This window comes from Pan troglodytes, chromosome 1 (genome assembly GCF_028858775.2).
Source record: "Pan troglodytes isolate AG18354 chromosome 1, NHGRI_mPanTro3-v2.0_pri, whole genome shotgun sequence".
Taxonomy (NCBI): Eukaryota; Metazoa; Chordata; class Mammalia; order Primates; family Hominidae; genus Pan; species Pan troglodytes.
In genome coordinates, this window is record NC_072398.2 from 139,808,144 (window position 1) to 139,822,083 (window position 13,940).

Genomic DNA, 13,940 nt, shown 5'->3' on the forward strand with positions numbered 1-13,940 from the left:
TTTTGTTGTAATTGCTTTTGGTGTTTTCTTCATGAAATCTTTGCCCGTGCCTATGTCCTGAAGGGTATTGCCTAGATTTTCTTCTGGGGTTTTTATAGTTTTCGGTTTTACATTTAAGTCTGTAATCCATCTTGAGTTAATTCTTGTGTAGGGTGTAAGGAAGGGGTCCAGTTTCAATTTTCTGCATATGGCTAGCCAGCTCTCCCAGCACCATTTATTAAATAGGGTGTCCTTTCCCCATTGCTCGCTTTTGTCACATTTGTTGAAGATCAGATGTTTGTAGGTGTGTCGTCTTATTTCTGGGTTCTCTATTCTTTTCCTTTGGTCTATGTGTCTGTTCTTGTACCAGCCCCATGCTGTTTTGGTTACTATAATAGTATAGTTTGAAGATGGGTAGAATGATACCTCCAGCTTTGTTCTTTTGCTTAGGATCATCTCAGCTATTTGGTTCCATATAAATTTTACAATAGTTTTTTTCTGATTCTGTGAAGAATGTCAATGGTAGTTTAGTGGGAACAGCATTGAATCTATAAATTACTTTGGGCAGTATGGCCATTTTCACAATATTGATTCTTCCTATCCATGAGCATGGAATGTTTCTCTATTTGCTTGTATCCACTTTGATTTCTTTGAGCAGTGGTTTGTAGTTCTCCTTGAAAAGTTTCTTTACCTCCCTCGTTAGCTGTATTCCTAGATATTTTATTCTTTTTGTAGCAATTGTGAATGGGAGTTCATTCACTGTTTGGCTCTCTGATTGCCTGTTGTTGGTGTATAGGAACACTAGAGATTTTTGCACATTGATTTTGTATCCTGAGACTTTGCTGAAATTGCTTAATAGCTTAAGAAGCTTTTGTGCTGAGAAGATGACGTTTTCTAAATATAGGATCATGTCATCTGCAAACAAAGATAATTTGACTTCCTCTCTTCCTATTTAAATACCTTTATTTCTTTCTCTTTCCTGATTGCCCTTGCCAGAACTTCCAAAACTGTGTTGAATAGGAGTGGTGAGAGAAGGGATCCTTTTCTTGTGCCAGTTTTCAAGGGGAATGATTCCAGTATTTGCCCATTCAATATGGTATTGGCTATGGGTTTGTCATATATGGCTCTTATTATTTTGAGGTATGTTCCTTCAATACCTAGTTTGTTGAGAGTTTTTAACATGAAGGAGTGTTGAATTGTATCGAAGTCCTTTTCTGTGTCTATTGGGATAATAATGTCTTTCATTCTGTTTATGTGATGAATCACATTTATTGGTTTGTGTACATTGAACCAACCTTGCATCCTGGGGATGAAGCCAACTTGATCATGGTGGGTAAGCTTTTTGATGTGCTGCTGGATTCAGTTTGCCAGTATTTTATTGAAGCTTTTTGCATCAGTGTTCATTAAGGATATTGGCCTGACGTTTTCCTTTTTTGTTTTATCTCCACCAGGTTTTGGTATCAGGATGATGCTGGCCTCATAAATGGGTTAGGGAGGAGTCCCTCCTTTTCAGTCTTTTGGAATAGTTTCAGTAGAAATGGTGACAGCTTTTCTTTGTACCCATGGTAGAATTTAGCTGTGGATCTTTCTGGTCCTGGGCTTTTTTTGGTTGGTAAGCTAGTTATTACTGTCTCAATTCCAGAACTCATTATTGGTCTGTTCAGGGATTCAATTTCTTCCTGGTTCAGTCTTGGAAGAGAGTGTGTGTCCAGGATTTCATCCATTTCTTCTAGATTTTCTAGTTTATGTGCATAGAGGTCTTTACAGTATTCTCTGATGGTTGTTTGTATTTCTATGGGGTCAGTGGTGATATCCCCCATATCATTTCAGATTGTGTTTATTTGATCCTTCTCTCCTTTCTTCTTTATTAGTCTAGCTAGCAGTCTATCTATTGTGTTAATTTTTTCAAAAAACTAGCTCCTGGATTTGGTGATTTTTTTTTTTTGAAGGGTTTTTTCATGTCTCTATCTCCTTTGGTTCAGCTCGGACCTTCGTTATTTCTTGTCTTCTGCTAGCTTTGGGGTTTGTTTGCTCTTGGTTCTCTAGTTCTTTTAGTTGAGATGTTAGGTTGTTAACTTGGGATATTTCTAGCTTTTTGATGGGGGAATTTGGTGCTATATGTTTCTCTCTTAACACTGCTTTAACTGTGTCCCAGAGATTCTGGTACATTGTCTCTTTGTTCTCATTAGTTTCAAAGAACTTCTTGATTTCTGCCTTAATTTCATTATTTACCCAAGAGTCATTCAGGAGCAGGTTGTTCAGTTTTCATGTAGTTGTGTGGTTTTGAGTGTATTTCTTAATCTTGAGTTCTAATTTGATTGTGCTCTGGTCTGAGAGACTGTTATGATTTCCATTCTTTTACATTTGCTGAGAAGTGTTTTACTTCCAATTATGTGATCAGTTTTAGAATACATGCCATGTAGCTATCAGAAAAATGTATATTCTGTTGAATTTGAGTGGAGAGTTCTGTAGCTATCTGTCAGGTCCACTTGATCCAGAGCTGATTTCAGGTCCTGAATATCTTTGTTAATTTTCTGTCTCAGTGATCTGTCTAATATTGTCAATGGGTTGTTAAAGTCTCCAGTATTATTGTCTGGGAGTCTGAGTCTCTTTATAGATCTCTAAGAACTTGCTCTATGAATCTGGGTGCTCCTGTATTGGGTGCATATATATTTAGGATAGTTAGCTCTTCTTGTTGCATTGATCCCTTTACCATTATGTAATGCCCTTCTTTGTCTTTTTTGATCTTTGTTGGTTTAAAGTCTATTTTGTCAGAAACTAGGATTGCAACCCTTGCTTTTTTCTGTTTTCCATTTGCTTGGTAAGTTTTCCTTCATCCCTTTATTTTGAGCCTGTGTGTCTTTGCATCTGAGATGGGTCTCTTGAAGACTGCATACCAGTGGGTCTTGGCTCTTTATCCAGCTTGCCATTCTGTGCCTTTTAATTGGGGCATTTAGCCCATTTACAATTTAAGATTGGTATTGTTATATGTGAATTTGATCCTGTCATCATGATGCTAGCTGGTAATTTTGCAGACTTGTTTATCCTTTCCATATTTAGTGCTTCCTTCAGGAACTCTTGCAAGGCAGGCCTGGCGACTTCCCTCAGCATTTGCTGTCTCTGAAAAGAACCTTATTTCTCCTTTGCTTATGAAGCTTAGTTTGGCCAGATATGAAATTCTGGGTCAGAAATTCTTTTCTTTAAGAATGTTGAATATTGGCTCCCAGTCTCTTCTGGCTTGTAGGTTTTCTGCTGAGAGATCCACTGTTAGTTTGATGAGTTTCCCTTTGTAGGTGACCTGACTTTCTCTCTGGCTGCCCTTAACATTTCTCTTTCATTTCAACGTTGGAGAATCTGATGATTATGTCTTTTCAGGTTGGTGTTCATGTGGAGTATCTTCCTGGGGTTCTCTGCATTTCCTGAATTTGAATGCTGGGCTGTCTTGCTAGGTTGGGGAAGTTCTCCTGGAAGTTCTCTTGAAGTATGTTTTCCAATGTGGTTTTGTTCTCCCTGTTTCTTTCAGGTACCAGTCAGTTGTAAGTTTGGTTTCTTTACTTAATCCCATATTTCTTGGAGGTTTTGTTCATTCCTTTTCATTCTTCTTCTTCCTTTTTTTTTTTTTTTTGTATTCTTGTCTGCCTGTCTTATTTCAGAAAGATAATCTTCTAGCTCAGAGATTCTTTCCTTCATTTGGTCTATTCTGTTATTGATACTTGCGATTGCATTGTGAAGTTCTTGTGTTGTGTTTCTCAGCTCCATCAGATCAGTTATGTTCCTCTCTAAACTGGCTGTTCTGGCTATCAGCTCCTGTACTGTTTTACCATGGTTCTTACCTTTTTTTGCATTAGGTTATAACATGCTCCTTTAGCTCAGTGAAGTTTGTTATTACCCACCTTCTGTAGCCTACTTCTGTCGATTCAGCCATCTCAGCCTCCAGCCCAGTTCTTAGCTGGAGAAATGTTACAGTCATTAGGAGAAGAGACACTATGGCTTTTTCAGTTTTCAGTGTTTTTATGTTGACTCTTTCTCATCTTTGTGGGCTTATCTACCTTTGATGTTTGATGTTGCTGACCTTTGAAAGAGGTTTTTATGGGATCTTTTTTGTTGTTGGTGGTGGTGTTTTCTGTTTGTTTTGCTTTTAACAGGCCACTCTACTGTAGAGCTGCCGCAGTTTGCTGGGGATCTGCTCCAAACCCTAGTTGCCTCAGTTTCTCCTGTACCTGGAAATATCACCAGTGAAGACTGTGAAACAGCAAAGATGACAGCCAGCTACTTCCTCTAGAAGCTCCATCCCCAGGGAGTACTGACCTGTTGCCAGTCTGCATGTACCTTTAGGAGGTGGCTGGAAACCCCAGTTGGGATGTCTCACCCAGTCAGTGGAACAGGATCAGGGACCCCCCCAAAGAAACAGTCTGACTGTTTTTTTGGTAGAGCAGGTGTGCTGCATTGCCAAGGCCAATATCAAGGTGCTTTGCCCTATGTTCTCTTCTGGGAGTTTTATGATTTCAGGTCTTACATTTAGATCTTTTGTCAATTTTTGAGTTGATTTTTGTGTACGGTATAAGCGTGCAATTTTATTCTTTTGGATATGGAAATTGTTTTTCCAGCCTCATTTATGGAAGAAACTATTGTTTCCCCATTTTTTTTGGTGCCCTAATGGAAAATTAGTTGACTGCGTATGTTTGGACTTATTTCTGGGCTCTCTCTTCTGTTCCATTGGTCTGTGTTTCTGTTTTTATGCAAGTACTATATTGTTTTGGTTAGTCCAGCTTTGTAGTATAATTTTAAATCAGAAAGTGTGTAGCTCCAACTTTCTTTTCCTTCTCAGTTTTGCTGTCGCTATCCAGGGTTTATTGTGATTCCATACTAATTTTATGAAAAAAAAATTTTTTTTTTTGAGATGGAGTCTTGCTCTGTTGCCCAGGCTGTAGTGCAGTGGCGCGATCTCGGCTCACTGCAAGGTCCGCCTCCCAGGTTCACACCATTCTCTTGCCTCAGCCTCCAGAGTAGCTGGGACTACAGGCGCCTGCCACCACACCTGGCTAATTTTTTTGTATTTTTAGTAGAGATGGGATTTCACCATGTTAGCCAGGATAGTCTTGATCTCCTGACCTTGTGATCCACCCATCTCGGCATCCCAAAGTTAATTTTATGATTTTTTCTTCTATTTCTGTGAAGGATGCCATTGGAATTTTGATAGGGATTGTATTGAATCTGTACTTCTTTGGGTAGTATGGACATTTTAACAATATTAATTCTTTCAATCCATCAACACAGGATATCTTTCCATTTATTTTTGTCTTGGATTTCTGTCACCATTGTTTGATAGCTTTCAGTGTACAGATCTTTTACCTCCTTAATTAAACTTATTCCTAAGCATTTTATTTTTTTATGCTGTCATAACTGGGATTGTTTTCTAGATTTCTTTTTCAGTTAAATTATTATTTTTGTTTAAAAATGCTACTAATCTCTGTATATGGATTTTGAATCCTGCAACTTTACTGAATTATTAGTTCTAACAGTTTTTTAATGAATCTTTGAGGTTTTTTTACATGTAAGATAATGTTGTCTGCAAATATAGTTTTACTTCTTCCTTTCAAATTTGAATTCGTTTTATTTATTTTTTTCTTATCTGATTGCTCTTGCTAGTACTTCCAGTACTATGTTGAATAGAAGCAGTGAGAGTGGGCATCCCTGCCTTGTACTGTATCTTAGTGGAAAAGCTTTCAGTTGTTCCCCATTGATTATGATGTTGACTGTGGGCTTTTCATAAATGGCCTTTGTTACGTTAGTTGAGAAGTTTTCCTTATATGCCTGCGTGTTAAGAGATTTTATCAAGAAAGGATGTTGAACTTGCTGTCAAATGCTTTTTCTGCACCAATTGAGATGATCTTGTGTTTTTTATCTTTCATTCTGTTAATGTGATATATCAAAGTGGTTGATTGGCATGTATTAAACCAGCCTTGCTTGCCAGGAATAAATCCACTTGGCCATGGTGTATAATCCTTTTTGATGTGTTGTTGAATTCAGTTTGCGTATATTTTATTGAGGATTTTTGCATCAATATTCATCAGAGATACTAGCCTATAGTTTTCTTGTGGTGTCTTTATGTGGCCTAGGTATCAATGTGATAGTAGCCTCACAAAATATGTTTAGAAGTATTCCCTGTAGCTGTATTTTTTGGAATAGTTTATGAAGTATTGGTGGTAATTCTTCTTTGAATGTTTGGTAGAATTCAGTTGTGATGCTGTCTGGTTCTGGGCTTTTCCTTGTTGGAAGATTCTTCATTACTACTTCAATCTCATTATGTGTTATTGGTCTGTTTAAGCTTTCTATTTCTTCCTGATTCAAACTTAGCAGGTTGTATTTTTCTAGGAGTTTGTCCATTTCCTGTAGGTTATCCAATTTGTTAGTATTATTATATAATTGTTCATAATAGTCCCTTATGATCTCTTTAATTTCTGAGGCATCTGTTGGTGATTTCTCCAGTTTCATTTTTTATTTTATTTGTTTCTTCTTCTTTTTTTCCTTAGTCTAGCTAGATATTTGTTTATTTTATTTTTTCAAAGAACCAAGTCTTGGTTTTATTGATCATTTTCTATGTTTTTTGGTGGATCTCTATTTGATTTATTTCTGTTCTGATCTTTATTATTTCCTTTCTTCTGCTAACTTTGCATTTAGTTTGTTCTTTTGCTAGCTCCTGTAGGTGTAATGTTAGGCTGTCTATTTAGTATCTTCTTTTTTTAATATAGGCACTTATTGCATAAAATTTCCTCTTGAGTTCAAGACCAGCCTGACCAACATGGGGAAACCATGTCTCTACTAAAAATACAAAATTAGCCAGGCGTGGTGGTACATGCCTGTAATCCCAGCTACTCAGGAGGCTGAGGCAGGAGAATCACTTGAACCTGGGAGGCATAGGTTGCAGTGAGCCGAGATCGTGCCATTGCACTCCAGCCTAGGCAACAAGAGTGAAACTCTGTCTCAAAAAAAAAAAAAATTCCTCTTAGAACCACTTTTGCTGCATCTCATAGGTTTTGGTGTGTTGTCTTTCCATTGTTACTTGTCTCAAGATATTTTTTAATTTCCCTTTTGGTTTCTTTGACCATTGATTGTTTAGGAGCATGTTGTTTAGTTTCCACATACTTGTGATTTTTTTCAAGATTTTTCCTGTTATTGATTTCTAGTTTCATATTGTTGTGGTCAGAAATGATACTACATATGATTTCAATCATCTTGAATTTAGATTAATTAAAAATAGTTAAATCTAGTTTTGTGGCTTAATGTATGATCTGTCCTGTAGAATGTTTCGTATGCTCTAGAGAAGCATATACATTCTGCTGCTATTGAATGCAAAGTTCTATATTTGTCTGTTAGGTCCATTTGACTCAAAGTACAATTCAAGTCCAGTATTTCTTTGTTAACTTTCGGTCTGGTTAATCTATCATTATTGAAAGTGGGATATTGAAGACCCCTCCTATTATTGTATTGCTGTCTATTTCTCTCTTCATGTCCTTCAATAATGTTTTATATATATTTTATGCTTCAGTGTTGGGTGCTTATATATTTACAATTCTTATGTGCTCTTGATGAATTGACCCCTTTGTCGTTAAATTATGACCTTCTTTGCCTCTTGTAACAGTTTTTGACTTAAAGTCATTTTAACTGATGTAAGAATAGCCACCCTGCTCTCTTTTGGTTACTATTTATGTAGAATATTTTCTTTTACCCCTTAACTTTCAGCCGGTGTCCTTATAGCTAAGATGGATCTCTGGTAGGCAGCATATAGTTGGATCTTGGTTTTTTTTTTTCTTCTATCAATTTAGACACTATATGTCTTGATTGGAGAATTTAATTCATTTGCCTTCAGGGTTATTATTGATAGATAAGGACTTACTCCTGCCATTTTAATTGTTTTCTGGTTGCTTGGTAGATCAGTTGTTCCTTTCTTCCTCTTGTTGTATAAGTTTGTGATTTGTTGTTTTTCTGTAGCGCTAAGCTTTGATTCCTTTCTCTTTCTCATCTGTATCTTCTGTAGCTTCTTGCTTTGCAGTTACCACAAGGCTTACGTAAAATATCTTATAGTTATAATAGACTATTTTAAACTGAACTTCAGTCACATACAAATACTCTACATTTTTGCCCTCCCCCCACAATTTATGTTTGTTGACACAGTTTACATCTTTTTATATTCAGTATTCCTTAACAACTCATTGTAGCTGTATTTTTGACTATTTTGATTTTTCACTTTCATAATAGAGATTTGAAAGATTTGCACACCACCATTACAGTGGTGGCACATTCTGAATTTGACTGTGTATTTACCTCTACCAGTGTGTTTTATGCTTTCATATGTTTTCATGATACTAATTATCATTCTTTTGTATCTGGTAGAAGAACTGCTTTAATCATTTCTTATAAGGCAGGTCTAGTGGTGAATTTCTTCAGCTTTTATTTATCTAGCTGAGACTTTATTTCTCCTCATTTCTGATGAACAGCTTTGCTTTGTATAGTATTGTTTACTGGCAATATTGTCTTCTTTCAGGACTTTGAATGTATCATCTCATGCTCTCCTGGCCTGCAAGGTTTCTGCTGAGAAACACTGATAGTCTAATGGAGATTCCCCTATAAATCACTTGACACTTTTCTCTTGCTACTTTTAAAATTCTCTCTTTGTCTTTGACTTTCGACATTTTGGTTATAATGTGCCTCAGTGAGGACCTTTTTGGGTTTGAACATGTTTGGTGATTTTGAGATTCATGGAACTGGATGTCCATGTCTCTCCCAAGACTTGGGAAGTTTTCAGCAATTATTTTGTTAAATAAACTTTCTATGCCTTTTCCTCATTCTTCTCCTTCTGGAACCTCCATAATATGAATACTTGTTTGCTTAATGGTGTCCCATAAGTCCTATAGGCTTTGTTCACTCTTTTTTGTTCTTTTCTCTTTCTTTTTTTTCCCTCTGACTAGGCTATTTCAGAAACCTAACTTCATTTCACAGATTCTTTCTTCTGCTTGTTTTGGTTTGCTGTTGAAGCTCTCTATTTTTGATTTCATTCATTTAATTCTTTAGCTCCAAGATTTCTGTTTGGTTCTTTTTGAATGACTTTCTTATGCAGATAATGAATTGTTTTCCTGATTTCATTGACCTGTCTATCTGTATTCTCTTGTATCTCAGTGAGTTTTCTTAGGATCATTACTTTGAACTCCTTTTCAGACAGTTTACAAATTTCTGCTTTTTGGAATCAGTTACTGGAGAATTATTGCGTTCCTTTGTTGGTGGTGTATTTCCTGTTTTTTTTGTTGGTTTTTTTTTTTTTTCATGTTTCCTGTGTCCCTCTATTGATGTCTGCACAACTAGTGGAATAATCACCTCTTTCAAATTTATAGAGAGGCACTTTCCTTTAGTCATTCTGTTCAAAATGTAGTTAGTTGTTTATTCATTGTTTTGCTCTTTTTTGTGGGGAAGATGAGCATTAGGCATCTCTAGTTGACCATCTTGCTTCCTCCTAACCTAGTTTTTTTAAATGCCATGTCTCAGAGCACTGGAAACACTATGGCTTATTTCCACGTTTTTTTTTTTTTTTTTTTTTGGCTTATTTACTAGTAATATAGTAGTTTTAGAAATGGTTACTTCTTATAATTTTTTTTAGGCAAATTATGAGAGTAGACTTTTATACTGACTTGTTAATCACCAATTATGTTGTTTTCTTGGGGAAAGTGAGTTTTCCAAATTCTTGGTTTAAAAGTGAGCTTTAATATTGTAGCTCATAAGTTTAGGGACTTTCGAATATGAAAGTTGGATATTTTCTACTTCTTAAAATAGTTTTCAGATAATGATATTGTGAAAATTTTTTGATATCTCTAAGTTTTAAAATAATAAACTGTTTCAGAGTTCTCTAATGTTACTGGGAGTAACTCAATAATTTTATGGTATTTTTAAATAGGTTACAGAAGTATGCATATTCCGTAAGAGATTCAAAACTGAGAGGTAGGTTTAGAGATAATTTTTGAATAGCATTTTCACATATAGATGAAAGCTGCCAATTATTGATGAAATATTAATAGTAACAGCTGATATATTTCTAATACAGATATCTTAAAAGATGGTGCTGCTTATCATCATGCTGGTATGGAGCTGTCAGATAGAAAAGTAGTTGAGGGAGCTTTTACTGTTGGAGATTTACCAGTTCTTTGTAAGTAAAACATATTTCTCATGGATACTATAAAATATTTTGGAAAATTATTTTTAAGAGGAAAAAAGGAAAAAGCGCAAGTGTTCTGCTTGTTTCTGCTTTTCTTCTGAGAATATAAAATTAAGTGGTTACCTATGCATGTAGATGCTACAGTAAATTCTTTGGTAGTGTTTAGTTCTTTATCATATTGTTGAACATGGTGTAATTTGAAAAACAAGAATTTAATAGGTTTTTGGATTTAAGGTGTGTTACTATTTTAGATTGTAATGCTCTTTTTTCTTTTCTAAATTTCTTATTTATGAGTTTTTATTACATTTATAAGAATGTCTTTTATTAAAAAATGTTCCTGAAGCAATAAAGTTAAATGGCTCAAAATTACTATGTCTTAATCTGATGCAGTTACTACCAGTACTTTAGCTATGGGAGTAAATTTGCCTGCTCACCTAGTAGTTATAAAATCTACAATGCATTATGCTGGAGGACTGTTTGAAGAGTACAGTGAAACAGATATTCTACAGATGATTGGTAGAGCTGGTCGACCTCAAGTAAGTGACAATTACTTTGCTTTTTATACTTAAAAACATGATAAAAACAAAAAAAAATTGTGTATTTTTTGATTAGCATGTCATAATTGTATCAGGCTTAAAAGTAATATAGCAGAGAAAATTTACCTTTAATGGAGGAATAAAAGTAAGACAAGCCTCACCAACTGGGACATACTTCCTTCATTCTGTCTAAGCTTGTCTTGGCTGATGAGGGGATGGGTTTATGAATGGGTATGCTGTTAAAGGTCTTTTTGATTTTGACTTTTTTTTTTTTTTTTAAATTCTGAATGGGGGTACTCTTAGCATTTTGGATGGAACAGGTTTTCCTTGCTTAGGGCTGTCACATTACAGAACATGAAACATCCCTAGGTCCTAGCACTAAATGCTAATAGTGTTCCCAGGAATTATGACAAAAGTCCAAATACATTTCAAAACATACCCTACTCTGACAAATACATGAATAAGTCATTTTTATAGGTATTATGGGAACATCAGGAAGATTATATTTTCAAAACATTTGTAAATATTATGTTGTACAGTTCTACAATTTAATAGAGTAAATCAGATTATATGTAAATTATACCAAATCTTACAACTTTTATACAGTTACCAAAGTTTGTTTTGATTTTAACATTGCCAAAATTATGTTACATTGAAACCAAAGTGATATTTACAGCTATACTCTTGGAAGGCTTTTAAATTAAATTTTTGGTTAACAAAATGAGAGCATTTTTAAGGCCTTTTCGAAGTATTATTTCAGACAAGGAGACTGTTTAATATAAAATGGAAGTCTTCAGTTATTGAAGAGGACTGCTACCAAGATGTGCTCTTCTTCACTAAATTTCTGTTTGTTTTCTCCCCAGTTTGACACTACAGCTACTGCAGTTATCATGACTCGATTAAGCACAAGGGACAAGTACATTCAGATGTTAGCTTGTAGAGACACTATAGAAAGCAGGTAGTATAAAAAAAAGTTCCAAAAAGATACTAATGCTAATATAGCTTATTTTATTTCCTTTTAAAATATCAAAGGGAAATTTGGTTTGGAGATTTTTTTAAGGCAATTTTCTGTAAAGTTTTCAACAATTTAACTAGAAAGTTTGTGTCATTTTAGGGAATTTAATAATTTTTTTAAAAGGTAGTAGTTTTATTCAGTGGTATTTCTTGGCAAGCATGTATTCTTGTTTATAACAAACCCTAATTTGTAATAAAGCCTTAGTAATTATGATTATGTTATAATTTATATATGAAATTATGTAAATTTATAATTACTAATTTGTAACAAAGGAGAAATATCATTTTCACTTCTTATTTTAATTTAATAATAGAGGAAATCTGGAACCTATTAGTAAGGTATTTAATGTATTCTCTTTTGGAGAAAGTAGGCTATAATTTACGCTTCAACTTTTGTTAAAGCGATAACCTGTCTTCTACAGCCATAGAGTAGAGAGGTATATCTGAAGCCTTTTAGAAGTTGAACTGACTTTTTAAGGTTTTCTTTTATGTTTTTGGAAATTAAGTTATATTTCATGAATTAGTAAAGTAGCAATGGGTATATTCTATATTATTAAAGTTAAAAAGTAAGAGTTATGGCATTGAACTGCATATTCATAATGCAAAGTTTTTTTTTCATTAGTTTGCACAGACATCTTATTGAACATTTAAATGCAGAGATAGTACTGCATACCATCACGGATGTGAATATTGCTTTGGAATGGATACGATCAACTTTGCTTTATATCAGAGCCTTGAAAAATCCATCTCATTATGGTTTGTTACTTTGACTTGGAAAAGTAGTAATTTTTTCAAGCCAGCTAGGCCTGTATTTATACTAATAAGTTACAGGACAGATAGATTACAGAAACTAATAGGTAACAAAACAAAAGGTAACAACAGTCCCAAATACATTTAGAGACAAGAGTAGACAAGCTGAGAAATTTTTATCTGTTTTACTTCTAGTGTTTCAACAAGGTTTGAAATCAACACCATTAAAAATAGATCTAGTAGAAAAAAATTCAGCTCCAATAAAAATAACAGAAATGTCTAAATCATTGAAAATAAGTTAAAGTTACAAAAAGTTTTGAATTTTTTCTGTACTTAGTGTTCAGCTACTCACTTTTTCTGAGTTTATGACTGTTTATTTTTCAGTTTATAAGAAATGAAAGTACATAGTACTACTGTTGCTGCCACAATTTTCATCTTGCTTCTAAAGCTAACCCATATCTGGTTATGTGGCTTCCAGAGGGTTTTTTCACTCATTCATTCAACTTGGGGTTGTTGAAATACCAAATTAAAGCCTGACTTGTTGAAGTATCATTCTAATGTACAGAGGTTCAAAACTTTCAGATCTCAAAGAGTAATTAATTTAAGCCTATATTAAAAGAATATCTATATAAATACTCATATCACTTAAAAACTTATATTTCAACTAGGTAATACATTTACTTAGTTCAAAAATCATAAAGTGAAGGAATATATACAATTAAAATTCTTCCATGTATATCCCCACCCACACAGTTGTTCAATTCCTATCTCTCGCCTTTCCCTCCCCTAGTTCTGTAATCATTGGTATATCTTTTTTGTATAATATTTTTTGCATATAAAAGTAAATAAGAAAATGTAATTTTAGTTTCGCACCTTTTAAACACAAATCGTGGCATAGTGTATTAGTTTTCCATTCCTTTTAACAAATTACCCTGAAACAAATCATCTAGAAACAACCAGAATTTATTATCTCACACAGCTTATGTGGGTTAGGAATCTGGGAGTGTCTTAGCTAGGTGGCTGTGGGTCAGATGCTCTCTTCAGATTGCAACATATGTCAGCTAGGGCTGCAGTCATCTGAAGGCTTTCCTGGGTCTTGAAGATTCACTTCTAAATTGTCTCACTCACAGAGCTATAAGTAAGAGGCCTCAGTTTCTCACAGTTGTTGGCAGGCCTCAGTCTTTTGCCAGGTGGATCTTTCCTCATAGCATGGCAGCTGACTTTTCTCAGGATGAATGATCTGAGAGAGAAAGAGAGAGAGAGACAGAGACAGAGACAGACTAAATCAGAAGCAGCAGTACTTTTTTATAACTTTGTCTCTGAAGTCACACATCATTACTTCTGCTTTATTCTGTTTTTTAGAAGCAAGTCACTGAGTCCTGGTCACATGAAGGCGAGAGGGATTAAGTTCATCTTTCAGAGGGCAGAATATCAAAGAATTTGTGGGCATTTTTTTT

General features: G+C 34.7%; 1 protein-coding gene across 10 annotated transcripts in view; it reads left to right on the forward strand.

The window, feature by feature from the left end:
- The window catches only part of HFM1 (helicase for meiosis 1), a 134,398-nt gene that overhangs the window by 41,015 nt on the left and 79,443 nt on the right, over positions 1-13,940 (forward strand). For all 10 annotated transcript variants that reach the window (XM_524618.9, XM_063799624.1, XM_063799622.1 and 7 more), the window contains 5 exons: positions 9,926-9,969; positions 10,073-10,174; positions 10,574-10,719; positions 11,583-11,677; positions 12,356-12,489. In XM_524618.9, coding sequence (XP_524618.5) covers positions 9,926-9,969; positions 10,073-10,174; positions 10,574-10,719; positions 11,583-11,677; positions 12,356-12,489 — 521 coding nt within the window. The remainder of the gene's footprint in view (positions 1-9,925; positions 9,970-10,072; positions 10,175-10,573; positions 10,720-11,582; positions 11,678-12,355; positions 12,490-13,940) is intronic.